We start from the raw sequence: 26987 nt of genomic DNA, 5'->3' as shown, positions 1-26987 counted from the left end.
CCTCTGGTCATCACATTTTCATCAATCAAACACATTTTGTGTGTATTTCCATTTAAAGACATCTTATTTAATATATACTGTTGACTCATTAACATTGAGCTGATAGTCAATAGCACTGTAACTCATGCCTACGCCACACTTATCCAACACATATATTTTCTCCATAGGACACATCACAGCCTTCTTACACTTAGAGACACTAGATAGCACTTCAGCATGCTACTTAAGAGCCATTTTAAATAGTGAAATCATCAAGAAAAAATACAAAAATTAGAAAAATGTGGGACGACATATGCCTCAAAAATGACACTTGTTTACAATGTGAGAACTAAAATAAGAAGGCAGAGTGTTGTCTTGTTCAACTTCAGCTGGGATCATCTCTGTTGAGCAACTCAAATTTTTTGGCACTCTGTGCATGTTGATGAGTAACAATGGAAACATCTGAGTATTCATTTCAGGGTAAAAATAAGCTTTAGTGAGCACACAGATTTGCCAACACAGAATCTGGGAATAATGGGGATCAGTTGTATGTTTCTCTCTGTTTTCCTTAGTACTTCAGTTTTCTGGCTTTCCACCTACCTCCTTGGCCTCTCCTCAGCTTTCTTTGCAGGCTCTTTCTCTTCATTCCAAACTACCATGTTTGGAGAGTACCTGAGTTCATTCCTTGGTCCTCTTACCTTTTTTGTCTGCACTTAACTCTCTCTCTCTCTCTCTCTCTCAGGGTGGTCTCAGTCAGTCCTTTGTTTTAATTACCACTTATAAGCTGATGACTTTCAAATTTACTATCTCTAGCCTAGACCCTGTTCCAAGTACTTCAAACTCTCACTTTCAGCTTCTTACTTGATCTCCACTTTGATGGCGTCTTAAAATATCTAAATCAAAACACTTGATATCTCCTACACATCTGTTCCATTCCCAGTCACCCATGGCTGTACATGGCATAACTTTCACCCAGTTGCTCAAATCAAAATCTAAGTAGTTATCCTTAATTTCTCTCCTGCCTACATTTCTCACATCCAATACATTGGCAATTCCAGTTTGCTGTATTTCAAAAATATAACTAGACTCTACCCACTTCCTTATACTTAAGCTGCCACCAACTTTATCCAAGGCCCTGTACTTCTCACACTGGCCATTGCAATACCCTCCTAACTAAACTGCCTGCTTCCATTGCTTTCATTTCCATTCATTCTCCATAGAGGGGCTTACTGATCTTTTTAAAAGTTGAACTGATAAGGTCATCCCATGCTTAGATCCCCCAATGGTCTACTTCTTCTCTTAAAATAAAATCTGTGCAATGCATCATGGCCACCTTACAATATTTACTAAATTCTCTGGCCTAATCATTTCATACCACTTTCGAGTTCTTTTGTTCCTGGAACATGCTAAGCTTTTTTTCTGCCTCAGACCTTATTCTTCTTTTCCCTAGAATGCACTCTTCTTTGCTATTTTTATGTGTGGCTTCATTTTACCTTTTGTATCCCAGCTCTAATATCACTTCCTCAAAAATTTTTTTCTTAACCACTCTATTTGCACTAGCTCTCTTGACTCACCTTTACACATTGGTTATACTGTGACTTATCATCCTGTTAATTTCCCCCATAGAAGAACCTGAAATTATTTTTCTATTTGTATTGTCTGTCTCCTCCCACCAGAATGTAAATTTTTCATAAGTAGAGACCTATTATCTTGCTCATGACTGTATCTCTAAAACTTCACACATAGCAGGTACCCAGTATACATTTTTTTTAATGACTGCATTTGTCCAGTCTACTGTTAGATTGTTTTCAGCTTTTCTTTTTTGTTGTTAAAGCTAACACGACCATCCATCTAGATTAATCTTTTTACATATTTCCATAGGGTAAATTCCTTAAGTTGAATTTTGTATTTAATATTATATATATTTTTAAAAGATTTTATACAGTGCTTTTGACTACTATTGTTTCTTTATATACCTGTTCCACATACAGCTATCTTAATTACTTCAATGTAGCTTTAAGTATTAAAAATTACTGAAAGAAGATATAAATAGCAAATATTTTAAAATGCTAATTTCTAAATTTCTACTAGTAATGTAAGAGAGACATATTCTAGACTAGGGAAGCCTAAATGTTTATATTCAATGTATTTATTTCTCTCATGGAGGCTTATTTTTAGTTATTTTATGGGTTCTAATACAAATTCTTTTAAATATTATGATAGATTTTTTATAACAAAAGGAAAAAACTGTACTTGAGTCTCACTAACATTTCCAATAATCTTTCTTCAGGTTGACCCTGTATTATATTGGAATAGGAGTTACTGCCTTGGTTTTTGGCTACATGCAGATTTCCTTTTGGGTTATGACTGCAGCACGACAGACCAAAAGAATTCGAAAACAGTTTTTCCACTCAGTTTTGGCACAGGACATCAGCTGGTTTGATGGTTGTGACATTGGTGAACTTAACACTCGTATGACTGAGTAAGAGGATGGATGTGTAGTATATCAACTTTGTTTCCATATATGACATATCACTGACTTACCTGCATTTATTTACTTTTTTCAGTGACATCAACAAAATCAGTGATGGTATTGGAGACAAGATTGCTCTGTTGTTTCAAAACATGTCTACTTTTTCTATTGGCCTGGCGATTGGTTTGGTCAAGGGCTGGAAACTCACCCTGGTGACTCTTTCCACATCACCTCTTATAATTGCTTCAGCAGTCCTGTTTTCTAGGGTAGGCAAGATGGCTAATGCAGTGTTAACTGAAAACAAGAATATGAACTAGGTTTTTGTTTTTGTTTAATTTTTTTTTAACATTTATTCATTTTTGAGAGAGACAGAGTCTGAGCGGAGGAGGGACAGAGTCCGAGTGGAGGAGGGGCAGAATTCAAAGCAGGCTCCAGGCTCTGAGCTTTCAGCACAGAGCCTGATGTGGGGCTCGAACTCACAAACCGCAAGATCATGACCTGAACCACAGATGATCAATCAACTGAGCCACCCAGGTGCCCCTGAACTAGATTTTTTATTAAGTTTGTCAAAAAAAGGCATTTCTAGTTCCTATGTCTAAAAATAGACAAGGACGTTATGCATCACAAGTAATTTTGATTTTGTTAACTATTAATCACTCTTTTGTCTTCAAGTTATTTGGCTACAGTGAGGTTAGTTACTAATATTAAAGAGGTTATTAACATTTAAAAACATTCCTCATGGGGCACCTGGGTGGCTCAGTCAGTTAAGTTTATGACTCTTGATCTCAGCTCAGGTCTTGATCTCAGGGTCATGAGCTCAAGCCCCATGTTGGGACTACCCACCGGGTGTGAAGCCTACTTAGGAAACAAAATAAAACAAAACAAAAACATTCCTCCTCATTTGGTAGCCTAGTGCAACTTCAAATGATAGCATGGATAAAGAATTACTCCATTATGCATTGGATTTTGGGAGAGCCTAATGTATTCTAAATTTCCAGATAAAGGTATGCAATTCATTTCACTAGAACAGAATAAGAAACTGCTAAAACAGTAAAAATTTTTATGTTAGCTATTTCAAGTTCTTATTTTTATGAGACTCTTGAATTACATTGAAAATGTCTGCTTAATGTCTACTTTTATGTACGATATAAATCTGTTTCAATATTTTAAATAATTTATGCATTTTCATTTTAAATTATATTTCTAGCACTGGTGTGAGCATACCACAAGATATTAATCCATTTATAGCCTGGATTTGAAAGCAGTGCTCTTTGTGAAGTCCAAAAGTGACAGATATATCCCTAATATCTTTCTCCTAATCAAGTCTGGCAGTTTTACCAATGTATCCATCTCCTAGATTGGAGACACCATGTATTCTTAGGGATAGATGGGATTTTTAATTTTGCAAAGCTAATTGTTCTTTATGGAAATCAAAGCCATAAAATTCACTGAGTTTATTTGCTAGCAATATACAGATTCAACCAAACAAAAATTTTCAGCAATAAAAATATTCTATGGCTGAATAATTTCAATGTAGATAAGAAATCTTTATTTAGTGTGACTTCTAGGATTGACCTTGTAACTCTTGTCAAAATCTTTATCCCCAGCATATTTGAAATTAGAACCCCCTCAGTAGGAAGATTACCCACTATGTGTTACTAAGATGAGAGCCTAAAGTTAAAACTGCTCAGGGAATCAAAGTGGCCAAGATGTTTAAAAGGAACAACGGTGGGAAATCTGAGTTCTGCTACTGTATTAGCTGGTTGTAAAGAAGCAAGTAAGGTCAAAGTTGTTCAAATGACTAAAGAAGCCATGGTGGGTGGTTTCTAGGTTCCTTTGATTCAATTTAATTTGGCAAACATTTATTAAATACTCACTATGTACAGTGTTTATTGCTAGGTGCTGCTTCCTCTCCAATGACATAGGAATAATTATCTTTAAGTGAATGCAGAAAATAAGTATTACTCAGTTTATGCTACCTTCAGACTTTAACAACTGTCCAAGCATGTCTTATGTAAAATTATCTCCACTTATTTGGAATGTGTTTTGAAAATGGATAGGCTTGTTATATGAATACACAATAAAGACTCCCAGCTCAGCAGACAATTTTCCTCCTATTCCATTTCATTGAACCAGTGTACTAATTACTAAATGAAATCTGTTACTAATTAAAGGAGTAGTAAGTGGGATGTATAATAGAGAAAAAGGCACATTCTGATTTTAAAATTTTTAAAAGTCAGGTAAACCTGCCTAATATTGACAAGAATGATATTCCCTTCTGCTCTGTCTCTGAAATCTCACCTTTTAAGTGTTGGAGATATAGCACTTACCAGGGAAGCTGCATTATGCAGTAATAGTTTCAAGGGTCACACTCCAGATATATGCAGGATCACCTTCCTCTTCCTGCTACTGTGACCCATAGCCTCTGGAAGACTTGCTTTTTACATGATAACAAATCAAGTTAAATCAGGCTCACCATTTTCTATAGTACACCCCAAAAGGCCTATGTCGCTAAAATCCATCTCCAAATCATCTTTCCCAGTTGTGTTAACATAAGTAACCATGTTCTAAATTTTTAAAAATACAGAGAGAAAACAGTGAAGCCCTACTTATAGAAGGCAGAGTAGAGATTTAGATTGAAGATTATGTCACACTGAGCTCTTTCACTGCTCTGAGACTTTAAAAAGTCAGTTAAGGGGCGCCTGGGTGGCTTAGTCGGTTAAGCGTCCAACTTTCGCTTAGGTCATGATCTCGCAGGTCGTGGGTTCGAGCCCCGCGTTGGACTCTATGCTGACTGCCAGCTCAGAGCCTGGAGCCTGTTTCGGAGTCTGTGTCTCCCTCTCTCTCTGACCCTCCCCTGCTCATGCTGTCTCTCTCTCCTAGAAATAAATAAAAATATTTAAAAAATAAAAATAAAAAGTCAGTTAATATCTCTGGCCATACTTTCCCCATTTGCAAACTGAGAAAATTAGATTAAATGATACTAAGTACCTTTTCAGTAATAAAATTCTGCTATTCTAGATTCTAACTGAATTAAGTTCTCTGGACATTGTTACTGCATCAGGGTCATCTCTTGGTTAACTATGGTCCTGGTTTATTATAGATAATCATCTCATTGTCCAGTAAGGAATTAAATGCCTATTCCAAAGCTGGGGCTGTGGCAGAAGAAGTCTTGTCATCCATCCAAACAGTTGTAGCCTTTGGGGCCCAGGAAAAAGAAATTCAAAGGTCTGTTCCTTTAATTATGGCAATATTTTCTTGGTTTTATTTTTCCCCAAAGTCTGTTACATTGTGTTTTGTCTTTTTAAGATATACACAGAACCTAAAAAATGCAAAGGATGTTGGCATAAAAAAGGCTATAGCTTCAAAACTCTCTCTTGGTGCAGTATACTTCTTTATGAATGGAACCTATGGACTTGCTTTTTGGTATGGCACCTCCTTGATTCTTAGTGGAGAACCTGGTTATACCATTGGAACTGTTCTTGCTGTAAGTCTTGTTTGAGAGCAAAGGTAATTGGCCTATATAATCCTTCTTATCTAGAGTTTAGTAAAAATTTGTCTTTGCATGATTATGAATATTCAAAGATGAATGTTTTTAACAACAAATACTTGTTTCCTTCAAATTATCTGGATATAGCTTTAAATTATAGTTATGAACTGGCAGGATTTAGTCAGCCAGCATATCTTTAAGAGCATCCTGCTTTTAGAAGAATCATAACTGAATTCTCCACTGGGATATAAAGTTTTCTTAATCCAGCAGTCAAAAAGGCCATTTTTTAGTGAAACTTTCTCCTTTCAAGCTTGCTGAGGTAAGACAAGTCTATATTCACCTTGCTGAATGTCTTCCCTCTGGAAATATTCTGTAGATTAAACTCTCCTGCATTTCTGCTGTCCTTTCAGCATATAGTAATGTTAAAAACAGACTGTCTACAGTTCTGTCCAACATCACAATTTAGATATTTTTTTAACTTTTAGGGTTATGCATTAAATTTGAATTTATTTCGTCATCCTCCCAAGTTTCAACAATAAACAATTCAACTCAGGATTAAAGACAGTTTGTCTTGCTGAACTGAATTGATCTGGTCTATATACTTCAGTTCTCATTTGGCCTTCCCATTCTACGTAGATTTCTTTTCTGTCAACTAAAGTCATCCTTTAGATTTGAGACTTTCATACTTAATACTTTTATATAAATGAAACTTGAGCATGAAGAATTTGGGGCACTTCCTTACTCCTCAATTTATGTGTGACTTTGGGCAAATGACTTGCTAAGCCTTAGCTTTCTCATTTATAAAAATAGGGAAAAAACACCCGGCTTATGGGATTCTTTATTTGACTTTTTGCAAAGATGTATCTGTCTGAAAATGAAAGATGTCCAGTAATATAAGAATTCGGAAAACTTTGGACAGAAATAGTACAATGTCTCTATGCAAGTGAAGTCTATCCCATCCTTCTCTGTAAAGTTTAAGGAATTGACTGACCAGCAGGGAGGAAGTGCAACTTACCTCCTCTCTCAACCAGTGAGCCCTCCTCAGTAAGCAGATCTTCCTGCTCAAACTTCCCACCAGGTGATAACAAGACTATGGGACAATCAAAAGTTGTTCCACATTAAGAAAAAACCACGTATATTCAGATCAACTCATGTTTCCTTTATGTTTGGTAGGAGCTTCCATTCTTTCCTACCTAATTTCTCTAATATCTCTCTGAGTCAACCAAATATACACTTCATTTTATTGTGTCTCTTACATGTATGAGGAAGATTAAATATTATTTTCTTATTCCTATAGGTTTTTTTTAGTGTAATCCATAGTAGTTACTGCATTGGAACAGCAGCCCCTAGCTTTGAAACCTTCACTATAGCCAGAGGGGCCGCCTTTAATATTTTCCAGGTTATTGATAAGGTAAGACTTCAAATTGCTTTGAAAGATAACTACCGTTATTACAAGGAAGAAATCAAAAAATAGGTATATTCATTTCATCAAAACAAAAAGATAGGCAAAATCCATGTTGGACAATTGGATATGGAAAGATATTGTTTTAACTCTTCTACAAGGGCACTGTGTTTTATTGAAACCTTCATGTCTAACTCAATGTACTTCTTAAGCAGAAAAGAAAATATTATAAAAGTAAACCATCTTTAAATTATTTTTGGATATAGAGCACCAGCTTAGTCCCTTGAATATTTGTAACATTCTCTTTGTTTTTCTAAGAAACCTGCTATAGATAATTTTTCAACAACAGGATATAAACCAGAATGCATTGAAGGAACTGTGGAATTTAAAAATGTTTCTTTCAGTTATCCATCAAGACCGTCTATCAAGGTAGGTTAATTTAATTTTAGAATCATACAGCTTTCTGATAATTGTCTTTTACTGACTAAGATCTCCTCTTAAGAGAGTATTTAAGATCATTTTGACCAATATTTTGCTACTTTTCTTTGAGACTTGAAGAGAGAAAGAGAAGAAAGTAAGTTAGAGAAAGGTGAGGAGGGAGGGAAAGAAGGAGGGAAGGAAGGAAAGATACATCAGTAATGGACAAATAACTCTGGAAGAACTAGTTACATTTCACAACCTCTTTTCTACATTCAACTTACTAAAACATTTTCAACTCCCTGAAATTCCTTCACTCTGCTTTTGGGAGCACACCAAAATGTCTTGGATTGATGGCATCACTTATTGGTGGTCCCTGAATGTTATCCCACTCAACAAAGGTAACTCATTTCAACCTCCTAGTCTCCAACCTAGAGGAATTATGCATGTGTTGTACCTTTTCCTTCTACCTTTCCTAAGGGCTTTACTGTACCAGCATTTGTGTCTCAGGTACTTGCTTTCTCACTTCTGGATACATACAATCACATGTGTGCACAGGTGCACATGCAGCACAGAATTTATTACCCTCCATCGTTCAGTCTTTGATAAGTTCTTGTGAAAATGTTTATCTGTCTCTTCTGTCCTCCTCTTTCATGCTATTAGTATATTTATCCAAAAAAAGATAGTTAAAAATTTACGAAGAGTAATTAGTAATAAAACAGTTGTTTCATAGAAAAAGGACAATTTATTTATTTATTTATTTATTTAATTTTTAATTAAATTTTAATTTTTTAAATGTTTTTTATTTTATTTTTGAGAGTCAGAGAGAGACAGCGCAAGCAGGGGAGGGTCAGAGAGAGGGAGATACAGAATCCAAAGCATGCTCCAGGCTCCGAGCTATCATCACAGATCCCGATGTGGGGCTCAAACCCACGAACCATGAGATCATGACCTGAGCCGAAGTCAGACACTTAACCGACTGAGCCACCCAGATGCCCCAATTTTATTTTAAATGAAACTGATAAAAATCACTCTTGCCATCGAACTTTAATGCCTATAAAAGTGCTGAAATGTGCCCTGCATAATTTTCATTCAGAAAAGATATACCTCCTCCTACTTCTTTATTTTTCTCTAAGTCTTTGAAATTCTATTTTTAAAGCTCTTTTTTTATTTTTCCTGCTTAATTACCATTATTGACATAGTGTTGCCTTCTGCCGTTTTTCTTAACAGAAACACGACATTTGCACTACATTTAGGTTGGCTCTTAGAGACTTAAGTACCAATTTTGCCATTATATTGCATGGTGAAGTGCTCTCTGGGTTTTAAACTATTTTTAGGTGAACATTTGAAATGTGTCTCTTTTTATTAAGCTAAAGAGTAATAATTTCAAACAAAGAAAAAGTCTACCACTTTAAATAAATAAAACACAGATTCTTTCGAGGAAAGAACAGAAATCGACTCCAGAGTAAAAGTGCAGATGATAGAGGAGGTACTCCCACCAGGAGTCCTGAATTTCTCACCTCCTTTAGAGAATTCTTCTCTGCTTAGGCCTTTGAAACTTTTATGTTTACTTTATTTAAAGGATCTGTTTCTTTACAAACAGTGAGATCAAAGTGAGGGCCCAAGGAAAGATTCCCATTTTTTTAAGCTGAGTACATAATAAATGCAAGGAGAGATAGATGAGAATTTCTCAACGAGATTGCTGTTGTCATTTTGGTAAGGTAATTATTTGTCAGGCTTCTCTCACACTACAGTCTCCAGGACACTAAAAGCTGGTAGCAGCCTCCAGTCATTGAGAAACATTTTAAAGTGCTACCCTGAGTTTAAATGTCCCAATGAGATCCACCACTGGAAAAGGAGGGTTTCTAATCATGGAATCCCATTCATGGGAGCACCTGAGGAGTCTTGGCAGTTGTCTTACTTTGCAATATACAGGAAAACCTTGGATTGCAAGTAACCTGTTCTATGAGTGTTCCACAAGATAAGAAAACACTTCTAATAAATTTTAATTTGATAAATGAGCAGTGCCTTGTTAATACGAGTAGTACGTGATGCCAAATGTCACATGATCACAACTGACTCAATGGTTTCTCTCCATCTCTGTCTCTCTCTCTCTTTTGCGAGATGTGGGATTGTGGGTAATCTCCCATGCTTGGATGCTCAGTCTCAGGCTGAGCAGTGTTTGGCAGAAATCAGTGATTTTTCAGAGTGTTGGAAGGTGCCCACAACTGGCACTAGTGTATTTTTTGTCACAAATACAATATGACAAGAATTTATTAATACTGTACTGTTATCAACATTCGTGCAAGTGTATACAGTGGCCCCCATGCAGAACAAGATTCCATTGACCCAGTAGATAGCAGTGATTCCATTACTGATAGTGAAAGTCATCCTACACAATAACCCACCTCTCTCTTGTCTCCCTCACACCAGCCACGAAGGTTTTCAAAGGTAATTGCAGCTTAATTTGTTTTTTTCTTTATATTTTATATTTACTTTATTATTTTATATTATATTACATTATTGTAATCATTTTTACATGAATATTTTTTGGTTATGGAACAAATCTTCGCAGTTTCCAGTATTTCTTATGGGGAAATTTGCTTTGATATACAAGTAGTTTGGATTACAAACATGGTTTTGAAATGAATTATGCTCACAAACCAAGGTTTTACTGTATTTTTCGATAATGTTAAATATATATTTTTTAAGAAATAATTTTCTTAAATAGCTCATGAACACATCTGGCAAGATTTCATTCGATTGTTGAAAATTAAAAGATAAAACCTTTACTAACTTAGTAGTCATGAAATTGATATAAAATATTTCAGCTGAAAATGTGAACAGTTTGCTGTGACTACTTAATATTCTAGGTGTACTCTTAATCTAGATCTCTTCTTTATATAGAGTGATGGTAAGAGATTTTTAAATATTATTTTCCAAAATTTTGTAGATTTTTATTATACATGTACATGAACCAAAACAAGATCTAAATGTGTTTTAAATGTCACAGAAGAATTTCTTTTCTGTTTATATTATACATATTATAATATTATACATGTTATATACATATTATATTACACATTAAATTTCTGAAAATATGTGAATCATATTCTCACTTATCCTCATTACATACAATTTTCCCCCCTATATCCCAATAGATTCTGAAAGGCCTGAATCTCAAAATTAACTCTGGAAAGACAGTAGCCTTGGTTGGCCCCAACGGCAGTGGGAAGAGTACTGCAGTCCAGCTTCTACAGAGATTATATGATCCTGACAACGGCTTTGTAAGTGCACTTAGCAAAATCATGCATAGCCCATATGATGAAATTAGGAAATACCACCTATTATAGAGAACTGACAGCTATATCAACTTTGGTTTTTTAACAGTAGAGCTGAGGAAAGCCATATCATTTTCTTTCGTGCATATTCATTCATTCACAAAATATTTATACTGCTAGGCTCTGTTCTGGGTACTAAGGAACACTGATGAGCAAAGCATAAAAACCTGTACCCTCATAGAGTTTATATGGTAATAAGTAGGAACCACAAATAAGTCAATTTTATAGTATGTTAGAAGGTGATGGAAGCTGTGGAGAAAAATGACATAACTTGTAATACCCAGAATTTACAAGATTTTCAGTTTCTGAAAACATACCAGAAGAGTATATGTAGCAAATATGCTCCCTCTTTTTTTTCTGTCATCCATAATGTTGCACTTGACTTTATTACCTTTGTAAATAGCATAGAGAACAAGATTATGATAGTCACAGAAGCATAATTCTTAATGCTTCTATTCAAATTTTCAACTGTCATTTTAAATGAAATCTATTCTCCTAGACCCTCGTTCATTTAAATTTGACTTCCTAAGTTTTTTTCTTTAGTATACCATATTCGTGTATTCATGCTAATATTAAATACATAAATTATTGGCTAAGCATTCCATAGAATGAGTTGCATAGAATACTCATGCCCAGAGAGGACACGATGGTTGGTGAGAAAGAGAGGCTCTGTGAGTTATAATGATCAAACCTGGCTTCTATCATTGGAATATTTGAGGTAATGTATAATGGCAGTATTCATTTACAATTATTTATATTAAAGAATAGAAGACACTCTTGCCTTTTGCAGCAGAGTGAGGTGTTGAAAAGAAGAAACGATATTTCCTGGGAAAAAAAATGCAAAGGTCACATCAGTCTTAATTTAACAAAACTGAAGTTTGTTACATGTGTCTACATGATAACGTTTGTGGCTCCTATAGCCAGATATCTATATAGTATCTAATTTTTGGATCTTGGAATAAGGATATTCAGGTGGTTTGGCAAGATTTTAAGCCAGGTTTTTTTTTTTGAAGTTTTATTGGTTCATATCTACCAGAAAAGTGTGTTGACAATATACATGCTATAAATATTTTATCAAAGGAAGTCAGTCTTTGATTCCTAAATATTCTGCTTATCAGCTTATGCTTTGAATTAGTGAAAAAGACTCTAAACCCAGGGCAGTGTAAGGTATCACAACATGATTTCATTCCTTTGGATTCACAGATCACAGTAGACGGGAATGACATCAGAACTTTAAATGTGCAGTATTATCGAGAACATATTGGAGTGGTCAGCCAAGAGCCTGTTTTGTTTGGGACCACCATTAATAACAATATTAAATATGGACGAGATGGTGTGACTGATGAAGAGATTGAGAAAGCAGCAAAGGAAGCAAATGCTTATGATTTCATAATGGAGTTTCCCAATGTAAGTACACTATGTAGCCTGTGTCCTTAGCTTAGAGCTAAAGCAGTGCAATGTTCCAAAATAAGGTAACAAAACAAAAACTTCTACAGGGTAGGAGGAGTATGAATAATTGCTGAATTGTCCTAGATGAAACATCTATAAATGAGAAAGCGTGGCAGCAACCGAAAGAAGAAATGCATCGTGGAGGGTCAGATTTTTAAAGTCATATTTAGTTCTTACTGGTTCTCACTGCAAATGGAAAAGAAAAATAAATGAAGGATATCTTAAAATATAACAAAGAAATATGAGACAAAATCATCAGTCCAAGGTGAGAATTGATGTGTCTGCCAAATGTTGATTTGCAAGGCCATCTTGTGGCTTAGAGTGGGACTGTCATAGACAACAGTAAGGCAAAAGGGAAACTATGAGTATTTTTAGAAGCACAGGGATCCAATATTGGACAAGAAATGTAAAATTATACTTGGAAAATAAACAAAGATTCTTGATATTCGGACATAACAGATCCTAACAGATATTCAGCATTGACAGCTATAAAGCCATTTATTTACATTTCCCAAAGCATGCCTTCCTCCATATCAGCCGAAACTGTTGTGGAGAACACTCTGTGAAATATGAAAGGATGAGATTTGAAGTTAAAATACAGAATAAAATTCTACTATACCAAAAGGCAACAATAACAAAAAAGTTTATTTCAATGTATATATTTTACAAACCATACAACATGGGTCATAATAATTGTGTTCTTTCTTCTGTTTCTCTTAATAAAAACTTTTTTTATATCAGTAATTACTTTTTATCCCCATTATTTATGGTCATAATTGGAATAGCAAACTCATTATAGAGCTTGAGGTCATTCTTTGCCTTGTAGTTTGAGAAAACAAACTTCCTTTCTTTGACCTTTTGGCACTTGAATGACTTCCATTCCTCAAACACCAAGGATCTTTAGTTTCCCACCTGGAATTAGGGAATTTTCTGGAACCTCTTAAATCATACCCTATTAGTTACTACTTGCCTTACTAAAAGTCCAGTACTTGTACAAAGATGCCCCTTGCTATAAATTTAATAGTAAATCTTAAAAATATAATCCAAAGAACAAATTAAAGATACTGGCTTATGATGGGAACTAAATTCCACATCGATGGTTGACCAGAGAAATAATAGTAAGCATAGGAATAAGTAAAAGTTCCAGACGTTCCCAGTGGAAAAATTGGGAAATCTGTGTTTAAATAAATGCCATTACTTCTATGATATACACATATTTTTAAATAAATATATTAGGATTAACTGATACTTGCTAGCCTTTTCCCATCAATAACCAGAAAAGTATAAGATGTATGTTTCTAAGCATTGGACAAGAGGTAGCACAAAATTGTGATTCTGGAGAGAAAGGAAACTCATGAGGAAAGTCCACAAATTTGCAGCAATTCTGCATAGGAACACATCTCTGACCCCCATCTCTGTGAACTAGAATCTAGACACAACATGGCACTTCACTAAGCTGAAAGACAGAGATAGAGTTTCACGGTAGTTGAAGTATGGGAGTTAGAAGTCCCTGTAAGCACCACTTGGGAATCCTTGTCTGAGAATGACTTCCCAAAGCTTACCAGAGAGCAACTGCTACAAAGCTGAGAATAGAACAGATACTAGAAGTGAGGGAGTGTAATGGAGATGTTGAAAGCACAGCTCAGCCAGAATGGAGAGATCACATTAATGCCTTTTTAATACCCCAAACATATAGCTGAGCCACCAAAAAAAAAGCCACATCTTAAGAGTAAAGACCATACCTTACAGTAGGCTGATAACAAAATCAAGCCACGACAAGATCCCCAGAAGAGACAGAACTTATAGTTTGGGTCCTGCCAAATGTTGAGACTTTTTACATATTCGCCCTAACAAAACATAAAACCAGGATTACTCATGTTCAAGATCATCAGTCAATACTTGAATTGCTTACTAGAACAAAAATTAACTTTGTTTAGAGGAAAACAGAATTCAGGAGTTTCTGCAACATAACATGCACAGAATTCAGTATATATACTGCAACGATTAGATATACAAAGGAAACTATGATCTGGAAACCAGAAATTATAACCTAAATGCTTAAGCACTTAAGAAAAGCTTCAAAATACATGAAGCAAAAACTGCTACACCTGAAAGGAGAACCAGACAAACACTTAATTTTAGTTGAAGTCTAACAAGTAGGCAGAAAATCAATACAGCTATAGATGGCCTGAACAATACTACTGACCAACTAGATCTAACTGACTTACAGAACACTCTTCCCAATAGCAACAGAATATATTCTACTCAGGTACACATGGAATATTCACTGAGGTAAACAACTTTTCAATTTCAAAGAAAATATACAATATATGTTCTCAAAGCATAATAGAATTAAAGCATAGAAATGAGTAAGTGAAGTATATCTGGAAAATCCACAAATATTTGAAAATTAAATAACTCACTTCTAAATAATCTGTGGCTGAAAGAAAATTTCAAGGAAAATTAATGACTATTTCTACTAAATAAAAGTGAAACTGCTATGTATCAGTATTTGTGGCATTAAGTTCTTCTTTTAGAAAAAAATATCTAAAATCTATAAACTAAATTTCCAACTTGAGAAACTAAAGTAAGAGCAAGTTGAACCCCAAGCAAGCAGAAAAGGGAAATAATCAAGATTAGAGCAAAAATCAGTGAAAGCAAAAAAAAAAAAAAAAAAAATAGAAACAATCATTAAAATCAAAAGCTGTTTCCTTGAAAAGATTAATAAAATCAGTAAAATAATAGCAAGGCTGATGAAGAATGAGAAAAGAGAAGAGAAACTACCAATATGAAAAGTGAAAGTACATCACTATTAATCTTAAAGACATTAAAGGGTTACAGAAATTCTATGAACAAAGCTATGCCTTTATATAAATTTGACAACTTAGTTGAGGGTCAAATCGCTGAAAGACACAAACTACCAGAAGTCACTCAAAAAGAAGTAATATTAAGAGCACCTGGGTGGCTCAATCATTTAAGAGTCCAACTTCAGCTCAGGTCACGATCTCACGGCTCATGAGTTAGAGCCCTGTATGGGGCTCTATGCTGACAGTTCAGAGCCTGAAGCCTGCTTTGAGTTCTCTCTCTCTCTCTCTCTCTCTCAAAAAAGAAAAGTGAAATTTATAATAGTGTCAAAAAATATTAAAATAGAATGAATTTTATGTAAGGTATAAATCATCTGTATAAAAATTCTGAAACATTGCTAAAATTAAAGATCTGAATAAATAGAATGTAACTTATTTATTGATTTAGAGACTCAGTATTTTTAAAGATACTCATTTTTCCAAAATTGATAAATTTGATTCTATACGAATCAAAATCCCAGAAGTTTTTTTTGTGTGTGTGTCTAGAAATCAACTTGCTAATTCCAAAATTTGTTTGAAAATTTAAAGGACTAAGAATAGACAAAACAGTTATGAAAAAAAGAACAGCAAAGCTGGAAGACCTACAATGTATAATTTAAGACAGCATTTAAGACAGTGGAAATGGCACAATGGACATGTAGATCAGTAGAATAAAATAGAGCCCAGAAATAGACCCACACATATCTAGTCAAATGATTTTTGACAAGGCCAGTGTTGTTAATTCACTGGGGGAAAGGAAAGTCTTTTCAACAAATGGTGTTTGGAAAATTGGATATCCATCTGGGAAAAACAAATGAAATGTGACCATTCCCTCAAATCATGCATACATATTAATTTGGCATAGATCTTAAATCAAATATAAAAACTTAAACTATCAAACTTCAAAAAATAAAAACTTAAGTAATGTTTTTGACCTTGATGTAATCAAGTCAAGGTAGTTTTTCTTAGATGAAAAGCATTTACTATTTAAAAAATGATAAACTGAACTTTATTAAAATCAAAACCTTTTAAAAGGCAGTATTTAGAAAGTAAAAAGGCAAAACAGAGTGAAAGAAAATATTCACAATACACAGATATAACAAAGGACATGCACTCAGAATATATACAGAACTCTTATAACAAAAACACAATAACTTGAACAAAAACTTGGACAAAAACTTGAACTGACATTTCACACACAAAGAAATGGACGATATACCAATGAAAAATATTCAGCATTATTAGTCACCAGACAAATCTGAAGTAAAACCACAATGAGATACCATTTCACACTTGCTAGAATGGCCAAAATTAAAAAGAATAACAATAATAACTTTTGATGAGGAAGTAAAGCAATTAGATCTGTTATTCATTCTGAATAAAGTGAAATTGGTACAGCCGTTTTAGAAAGAAATTTCACACCTTATTATAATGTTAATATAATAACATCATAATACACTTATGACTCAGCATTCTATTCCCACATATTTTTCCAAAATAAATGAAAATGTGACCACAAGAACATTCTGTACATAAATGCTCATAGCAACTTTATTCATAATATTCAAAAATTGGAAATGATCCAAATTTTCAGCAGCAGGTGAATAGATAAATTGCAATTGATATAGAGTTGTTAGATAAAACACAAGATTTTCAGTGTATTTTGAATTTCAGATAAATAGTGAATAATTTTATTATAAGTATATCCCAAATATTGTAGGAAATATACTTACATAGGAAATAAATATATATTACAGCATAATATTGTAGAAAATATGCTTACACTATAAAAACTATTCACTGTTAACTGAAAATCAGAATTAACTGAGCTCTATGTTTTTTTGTGTTTTTATTTGTTTTTGTTGAATTTGATAACTTAAGATAGATTCACACTGTGTTAAACACTACTCAGAAATAAATAGGAGTGAATAGCTGATATATACAATTTGGATGAATCACAAAACTATTATGCTAAGTAAAAGAAAACAGACCAAAAAAAGAAAAAATACTGCAATTATAGCAAAGCTCCAGGATACAAGGTTAATATACAAAAATCAATCATTTTCTTGTATACATTCAATGGACAAGTGGAATCTGACATTAAAAGCACAATGCCATTTACATTAGCATCCAAAAAATGAATTACTTAGGTATAAACCTAACAAAATATGTACAAGATCTGTATAAAGAATGAAATCAAAGAAGAATTTTTAAAATGCAGTGCTATTCCATGTTCATGGAAAGAAAGACTCAATATTGCCAGATGTCAGTTCTTCCCAACCTGACCTATAGATTCAGTGCAATTCCAATCAAAATCTCAGCAAGCTATTTTGTGGATATCAACAAACCAATTCTAACGTCTATATGGAGAGGTACAAGGCCCACAATGGACAACACAATACTGAAGAACATTTAAAGGACTGTACGATGTAACTTTAACACTTACTGTAAAGCTACAGTAATCAAGATAATGTAGTATTGGTAAAAGAATAGACAAATAGATCATTGGAACAGAATACAGAGTTTAGAAAGAGACCCATATAAATATAATCAACTAATCTATGACAGAATATCAAAGGCAATACAATAGTACAAATATAATCTTTTCAACAAAATAATGAAATAACTGGACATCCCCATGTAGAAAAATGTATCTAGACACACCTTATACCCTTCACAAAAACTAACTCTAGTAGCAACATGGATGGACCTTGAGGGTGTTATGCTGAGCGAAATAAGTCAGGCAGAGAGGGACAGCTACCATATGTCTGCACGTATAGGTGTATTAGAAGGAACTTAACGGAGGACCATGGGGAAGAAGAAGTGGGGAAATAGTGGGGGAGAGGGAGAGAGGCAAACCATGAGAGACTCTTGAATGCTGAGAACAAACTGAGGACTGACGAGATGGGCATGGAGTTGGGCACTTGTGGAGATGAGCACTGGGTGTTATATGGAAACCAACTTGACAATAAACTATTTGTAAAAAAAAATAATAATAACTCTAAATGAAATGAATATATAATACAGAATTATAAAACTCCTAGAGATAAAATAGTAGAAAACTTAGATGTCTTGGGTATGGTAAGATTTTTTAGATATAACATCAAAGGCACAAACCATGACAGAAGCCTCTGATAAGCTGGATTTCATTAAAGTTAAAACTTCTATGGGGCACTGGGTGGCTCAGTCAGGTAAGCATCCAACTTTGGCTCTGATCATGATCTCACAGTTCATGAGTTCACCCCCACATCAGGCTCTGCTGACAGCTCAGAGCCTAGAGCCTGCTTCGGATTCTGTGCCTCCCTCTCTCTCTGCCCCTCCCTTGCTACCACTCTGTATCTCTCTTTCTCAAAAATAAATAAACCTTAAAAAAATTTTTTTAAACTTCTGCTCTGCAAAAGACAATGTGAAAAGAATGAGAAGATAAGCCACTGACCAGGTTAAAAACATTTGTAAAACATGATGAAAGACTGTTATCCAAAAATACATAAAGAACTCTTAAAACTTAACAATTAGAAAACAACCTGATTAAATAGTAGGCTAAAGATCTTTACAGACACTTTACCAAAGGATATATGCTAATGGCAAATAAGTGTGTGAAAAAATATTTCACATCGTATGTCATCAGGGAAATGCAAATTCAAACAGCAATGAGATACTACTACATGCCATTTAGAATAGCCAAAATCCAGAACACTGACAACGCCAAATGCTGACAAGAATGTGGAGCAACAGGAACTCTCATTCATTGTTGGTGGAAATGCAAAATGATATGGCCATTGGGAATACAGTTTGTTGTTTTCTTATAAACCAAAATATTTCTTATAAAACTTACCATACTAAGTAATCATGCTCCTTCGTATTCACCCAAAGGAGCTGAAATTTTACATTCACACAAAAACTTACACACACGTGTTTGTAGAAGCTTTATTCATATTGCTAAAGTTTGGAAACAACCAAGATGTCCTTCAGTAGGTGTATGGATTGATAAACAGTGGTATGTCCAGACAATTGGATTTTACTCAGTGCTAAAAAGAAATGAGCACTCAGGCCCTGAAAACATAGAAGAATCTTAAATGCATATTATTAAATGGAAGAAACCAATATGAAAAGGGTACATACTATCTGGTTTCAACTATAGGACATTCTTGAAAAGGGAAAACTATGGAAACAGTAAAAATGATGAATGGTTGTCAGAGTGAGGTGGAAGTAGGGATGAATCCTCTGTCTGTGTGATACTCTAACAATGGATACATGTCATTATACTTTTGCCCAAACTCATAGAATGTGTAACACCAAGAGTGAATCTTAAAGTAAATGATGAACTTGGGTGATTATATGTCAATGTAAGTTCATCAGTTAGAAGAAATGTACTATTCTTGTGGAGGATGTTGATAATAGGGGACACTATGCATGTGTGTAGCAAGGATGTATGAGAAATCTCTATAACTTCCTCTCAATTGTACTATGAACTTAAAGCTGCTCTTAAAAAATAAGTCAAGAAGAAAGTATGCACAGCATGATTCTATTTATATGAAGTTCTAGAATTAGTGAAATTAACTTATAGTGATAAAAATCATATCAGTGTATGGATTATTTATAGTGATAAAAATCATATCAGTGTGTGGATTTGGACTGGAACAGTGAATGAGGAAACTCCGTAAGGGTGATGGAAATGGGGTGGTGATAACAAGACTATACTCATTTGTCAAAATTCATAGAACTGTATCCTTAAAATGTGTGATTTTTATTGTGTATAAATTATTTCTTATAAGGTTTATGGGGTTTTCTAATGTAAAGTTCAGACTCTAGAAATTAAAGCTTTAGAAAAACTGTTTAAATTCATATCCTTGAAGAAATGAGCTTTGCGTCATGGACCTAACCCAATACAATATTACTAACTATGCTTTATTAGTTCTAGAAATTACCTACAACCTCAAATAACTAATTTGTTAAAGAGGCATATCCCCAAAAATGAAAAGTAACAGAAGTAAAGGAAAGGCCTAAAAAGTGTCCCAAGATTGAAAAAAATTTTGAAGAGAAGTTTGTTTTGCATTAATCTTTTCATACCTTTTTTCAGAATATCCAGGGTGGAAATTGTGGATAATATATAAATTGCTAAACATTTCAGATAGTTAAGAATGTATTTGTATTACAGTGGTTCTGCTAAAGATATAGGTGCATTCTAAATTGTCCATTAATCTCCCTAAAAATCCTTATCATATCATATGTTCTCATTTCTCTTAGTCCTTGCCAAATTTTTCTTAGGTCGTCTCTTTATTGAACTCTTTTTTTTTTTCAAAAGTTGTTTGTTTTCACAAGAAAAAATCAAAGCTCAAAAGCAGCCAGTCTGAAATAGTGATTAAGCTGGTATTAAAATACAACTGTGATTGCCTGTCATTGCCTATTCTAATAATTTAATCATGCTGCCTTCTGTTTCTATGCTTTTTCCTATTTTTCATTAGAAATTTAATACCTTGGTAGGAGAAAAAGGAGCACAAATGAGTGGAGGTCAGAAACAGAGAATTGCAATTGCTCGAGCTTTAGTTCGAAACCCAAAGATCCTGATCTTAGATGAGGCTACATCTGCTCTAGATACAGAAAGTGAATCAATTGTTCAAGCTGCACTGGAGAAGGTAAGTGAGCAGATCATTTCTTATTTCCATATTCTGGCTCAACATTGCTTTACATACAAGAAAGTATGGCTCTGCACTAGATTATTTCTTGAGTTCAGAGTCCTCTGTAAGGTATTGATGTAGAATGTTCACCTTTGTAAAAACTTATACATATGGTTATGTATAAAATTATTTGGATGAAACAAGAAGTTGCTAGAGTTGGTGCTAAAAACATATAGGAAGCTGATATCCAAGCAATCATCCCATATAAAGCTGCTTTCCAATAGGTCTGCACTTTATACCTCCCGTTAGTAACCCCATACCACAGCTATAACCACATCCATTCTTAGCCTCTTGCATACACACTTCTGGGATTCTCTTCTCTGACCACTTTTCCTCTTTAGGGCAACCCCAAGGTACTCATTTTAACCTAATTTCACCTCCAGGGGAAGAAGCATACAGTGTGATTTGCCCTGCCCTTGAACCATTCTCCTCTAAGAGCCCTGGGCCCTCTAACTTCATACTAACTTCCTGCTTATTACATGCTACTGACATGCTTCAGGACCGCAATGCAGTGATGGTCCTTAACCAAAGTGCATTGCATTTGGGAGAGTAGTTGGTGGCAGTGACATGAAAAACCACTGAATAATTTTTTCAACAGCCCACCCCTCTTTTAAATCTTCGCCTTCAGGGAGGCCTGGGTGCTCAGTCGGTTAAGCATCTGACTCTTGATTTTGGCTCAGGTCATGATCTCACAGTCATGAGATCAAGCCCTGTGTCAGGCTCTGCATTGAGCATGGAGCCTGCTTGAGTTTCTCTCTCTCTCTCTCTCTCTCTCTCTCTCTCTCTCCTTCTGCCCCTGTCTCCACTTGCATGTGCTCTCTCCCTGTCTCTCTCTCTCTTTAACAAATCAATCAATCATGTGCTTCAAACCTTTCTGAAGACTTAATGGCACAAATTATTTTGACCTTGTTTGAAAATGTGTTGAGTCTTTCTGTTTAAGAAAATTACAGGCTTTTCTTGTTAAATACTAACTTTGTGCAACCAGAAATGGATACTGGCAGCCAGAGTGCCCACTGCTTATTGAATAATCTATTAGTTACTATTATCAACTTGCAAATTAGATTGTATAAGTTTTTACTCTTGTTTTCATCCCACGATGAGAGTGCCACATGTTGTTTGTGATATTTCTAATATCCATAAAGTAAGGAAGTGATATGAAAGTCCATGTTTATTATAGATACTTGCCGATTTGGTTCATCTTGGTGGAAAATAAAAAATGATTCCCTGAAGGGCATGGCTGATGCTTAATTCTTTTTTTATATTTAGTAACTGGGACTGGGCTCTATCTTCAGAATGCACTCAAATTGTGTTCAGTAATGGTGATACTTAGTTACTTAGGGCTTGAATGGACCAAAAAATTTTTACAGTTAATATAACTATTTTTTAACTTACATTATATTTGTCTTTCATTTTCCTGAGATACAATTGACACATATATAAGATTTTTAAAAACATATTGTAATAGGTTCCAGAGTTGTTAGAGGTTAAGTGCCCATTGTCTTTTCAACCAATGTGTTAATCACTTCAGGTGATCAGAACTTGTTCAGACTTTTAAAATAAGCAGTTTCTGGGGCGCCTGGGTGGCTTAGTCGGTTAAGCGTCCAACTTTCGCTTAGGTCATGATCTCGCGGTTCGTGGGTTCGAGCCCCGCATCGGGCTCTGTGCTGACTGCCAGCTCAGAGCCTGGAGCCTGTTTCAGTCTGTGACTCCCTCTCTCTCTGACCGTCCCCTCCTCACGCTGTCTCTCTCTCTCTCTCTCCTAGAAATAAATAAAACATTAAAAAAATATTTTAAAAAAATAAAATAAAATAAAATAAGCAGTTTCTTGGTGACATGATAAACTAATAAAAGTTTTTTGCTAATGGTTAAAATTAAATCTATATCATAATAAAAATGCAAAGAACACAAAATGTTTGTAAACTATGATTACAATTACATACGATAGGTGTGCATGTGCACAAAAATGAAGACAACATATATGAAAATACCAACAGCTGTGTAACAGAGCTATGAGGGAATTTAAGTTTTTGAAAATGTATTTACTCTTATTGTTTTTCACTTTTTAAAGGTTAGATGGTTGACATTGTAGAGATATACAGGTGAAACTACTTTAGTATGGTTTGCTGGTCTTTTGTGGGATGAAGATAAATAATAACAAAGGGGTGACAAGTAGCACAATACACGGAATTAATTATATATGCATCAGTTTATTGGAAAATGATTCATAGAAAAGAAGAGAATTCAAATATAGGCCAGGTCATGAAAGCTCCCGTGCCCTGAGAGTCCTCTGTACATACCACACAGAGAGCAGCTGTGGAATCAAATCTTTAGAGAGGTCTCTCCCTGAAGAGGGTAGGGCAGGCAGCAGATCTCATTTCTGCACATCTAAGAACTCTCAGACCCACTGCCTAACCCACAACAGTTAACAGTTATTGCTCAAAGTATCTTCTAAGCTACTGAATGAACAAAGAGGGAACAATAAAATGTATCTCTTCTTATTGGTGAATGCTGTATCCACGCCCCTCCATGCCCAGACTTCACTGTTCCTCCCACCCCCTCCTTTCCATTACCCCCATTGTCTTCCACTTATATTGAGTTCTAGAACCGCTAAAACTAATCTATAGTGATTTTTTTAAAAAGAAATCAAATAAGTAGTTTCCTGGAGCAGAGGGTAGGTTTTGACTAAAATGAGCATAAAACTATCACTCTTGTCCTCAGTTGGATTTTTTTTAACATTTATTTATTTTTGAGAGAGAGGGTGTGAAATAGGGAGAGACAGAGACAGAGGGGACAGAAATTCTGAATCAGGCTCTGCACTGACAGCAGTGAGCCCAACATGGAGCTTAAACTAGGAACCATGAGATCATGAGACAGTGGGACACTCAACTGACTGCACCCTCCATGCGCCCCTCCTGACTTGGATTATTGCAACAGTTATTCCTTACTTCAGCCCCAGCAAGCCAACCTGTTTTTAACACAGCAGTTAAGTGATACCACTAAAATGTAAATCTGGTCTTCCAATGGCTTCTTAACTCATTCTTCACTCTAAGTAAAAACCAAATTCCTTACCAGGCACCTGGGTGGCTCACTCAGCAAAGCAACTAACCGTTGATTTCAGCTGCAGTCAGGATCTCATGGTGAGATTGAGCCCTACCTGGGTCAGGAGCCTGCTTGGGATTCTCTCTCTGCCCCAGCCCTGCATGTGTGCAAGTGTGCCTTCACTCTCTAAACAGACAAACAAACTTAAAAAAAAAAATTCCTTACAGTAAGCTACAAGGTTCTGTGGAGTCAGGCTCTAAGCTCCTTCTGGAACCTCACACCCTATCATTCTCCCCCACATTTACTGCTCCTTAAATACCCCAGTACTTCTTATAAGCTAATGTACTATGTACGCATTTGTTTATTTTATTGTCTCTGTTCCCCCACTGGAATGTAAACTCAGTGGTTACAAAGGCTTTGATTAGCTAACTGCAGTGTCCCAGCACTAGAATGAGGCCTGGACCTTAGTAGACAGCCAGTAGGTATTTGTTAAAGGCATTTTGGATGAGTTTGATACAGAATAGTTCCAAGGCCTGAAGTCTGTTTTCTGGAATTCTTAAGTTAGACTTGCCATAAACTAGTTTTGCTTTACTTACCTTGTTCATGAGGAGGATCGAGGGTCAGTGAATAAAAATTTATGCCACAGGCCTATGTGGTACCACTCTGCTACTGGTTTGGACCCAGCATGCCCATGAAGCAGTGTTCCATTCTGTCCCCGTACAGGAGGCATGGCAGTGAAGACCCATAGGCCCCTGTGGAAGCAGAGGAAGCCCACACTGACTTTTGGATAAAGCCTGTGAAAGCTCTTTGAGATGTTAAAAATGTAATGCTAATTTAGGCATAATTATTATTAAGGAAGGTTCAGCTACACCACATCAATGGATAAACTTTAAAAAACCCTTTGCTAATTGTGGGGGAAGGGTTTCGATCACAGTTTTATTGTTTAAAGAGACAGAGCTGATTTGTTGCAGCCCTCATTGGCTTTTCTTTATCATTACTGTTCTTTCTCACTCTGATGCATTCTGTTGATCTTCCTCAGAGGTGCCTTAACATATTTGTATTACTTAAAGAACTGAACAATAAGAAAATGATATGCTGCATTAAACTGTGAGCTACTTTATTAAATTAAGCCCAAACAAGTGGTTATCCAGAGTGAGGTTAATTATTACACGTTTTGGTGCATGAAAATATCTTACCTTTTATATATATGAAATTAGGGATTTATTCAATTTTTTCTTCTTTCCCTTTCTTTTTCTTTTTCTTTCTTTTCCTTTTTTTCCTCTCTTTTTAAATTTTTTTTTAACATTCACTTATTTTTGAGAGAGAAAGAGACAGTGTGCAAGTTGGGGGAGGGGCAGAGAGAGAGGGAGACACAGAATTCAAAGCAAGTTCCAGGCTCTGAGCTGTCAGCACAGAGCCTGACACAAGACTCAAACTCACAGACCATGAGATCATGACCCGAGCCAAAATCAGACACTTAACCGACTGAGCCACCCAGGAACCCCTCTTTTCTTTCTTTTTAAAACCATTTGTATAATGTTCTCAACATTATAATAGTTGAGAACAGCAAGGGAATTTCTGCAAGAGGATTTCCTTGGCTGGAATTTTACCAGGAGAACAAAGGTAGCATAGAGACTATCTCATCCTAAAAGCATCATGGAAAACATTGTATAAGCCTGCCTACCCAAACTCACATTTGTTAGGCATGGTGTTAAATTTTGGACCACTAATTTATTTTAGGGTAGTGCTTCTCCCCCTTTGGTGGATCAGGGCCTCATCTAAGAATCTGACTAAGAAAGGGAAAAATAAACCACTGTGATTTTTCAGAAAAATCTACAAATGCACTTGTACACAAAGATTTACATATAATATTGAGGGATTCATAGACCCCCACAAAGCCATTCATAAGTCATTATCTTAGGTATAATAAAGGAACAAATTGGTGATAATAGCTAATCCTTATAAGAACCCAGTGAGATAGGAACACTTATTTTCCTATTACACAGATTTGCACACTGACGCAAAGACAGGCTGAATAACAGCTAGCCAACAATGAAGCCAGGACATAGACTCAGACACATTTCTTGAGCTTATTCACATAACCACCATGCTATATTTCTCCAACATTATACATCTTCTAGAGAGTTAAGCTAAATCTGAATCCAGATCATTCTTCAAAACTAGCCTCTTCTTAAAGATTGAATTACCATATGATCCAGCAATTCCACTTCTGGATATATACCCAACAAAACTGAAAGAAGGAACTCAAACATATTTGTATATACTAGTGTTCACAGCAGCATCATTCACAATAGCCAAAAAGTAGAAACAACTCAAATGTTCTTTGACAGATAAATGGATAAACAAAATGTATGTGTATACATTGTCATAGTATTCAATATTAAAAAGGAAGGAAATTCTGACACATGCTACGACATGGAAAACCTTAGAAGCCATTATACTAACTAAAGTATAACAGATGAAAAAGGACAAATATTATGTGATTACACTTATTTAAGATACCTAGAATAGTCATATTCATAGACAGAAAGTAAATTGGATGTTACCAGGGGCTAAGGGAAGGGGGAAATGGGAAGTTATGGTTTAAAGGGGTATAGAATTTCAGCATGGGATGAGGAAAAAGTTCTAGAGTTAGATAATGGTGATGATTGCACAAAAATAGGAATGTACTTAATTCCACTAAATTGTACCTTTTAAAATGGTTGACACTGGTTAAAATTTTATGGTATGTGTGTTTTACCATTAAAAAAAATAAAAGAATAGCAGTCTAAGTCTCAGTATAAAAGAATAGTGATGCAGAAGGAATTGGCCTCTCTAATCCAGGAGAACCCTACCCTTAAAAAATGGTTAGAATG

The 26987-nt window shown here is 35.1% G+C and overlaps 1 protein-coding gene across 1 annotated transcript in view; it reads left to right on the top strand.

Moving 5' to 3' along the window:
• Positions 1-26987, top strand: part of ABCB5 (ATP binding cassette subfamily B member 5) — a 129285-nt gene that overhangs the window by 27026 nt on the left and 75272 nt on the right. Inside the window, exons 6-14 of the mRNA XM_039238854.1 lie at positions 2270-2461; positions 2547-2718; positions 5556-5680; positions 5762-5939; positions 7240-7353; positions 7663-7773; positions 10923-11048; positions 12306-12509; positions 20860-21030. Coding sequence (XP_039094785.1) covers positions 2270-2461; positions 2547-2718; positions 5556-5680; positions 5762-5939; positions 7240-7353; positions 7663-7773; positions 10923-11048; positions 12306-12509; positions 20860-21030 — 1393 coding nt within the window. The remainder of the gene's footprint in view (positions 1-2269; positions 2462-2546; positions 2719-5555; positions 5681-5761; positions 5940-7239; positions 7354-7662; positions 7774-10922; positions 11049-12305; positions 12510-20859; positions 21031-26987) is intronic.

The sequence above is a fragment of the Hyaena hyaena genome, unplaced genomic scaffold (assembly GCF_003009895.1).
Source record: "Hyaena hyaena isolate Hyena2069 unplaced genomic scaffold, ASM300989v1 scaffold_149, whole genome shotgun sequence".
Classification (NCBI taxonomy): Eukaryota; Metazoa; Chordata; class Mammalia; order Carnivora; family Hyaenidae; genus Hyaena; species Hyaena hyaena.
Note: the sequence above shows the minus strand (reverse complement) of the source record. Positions and strands in the feature narration are given on the sequence as shown.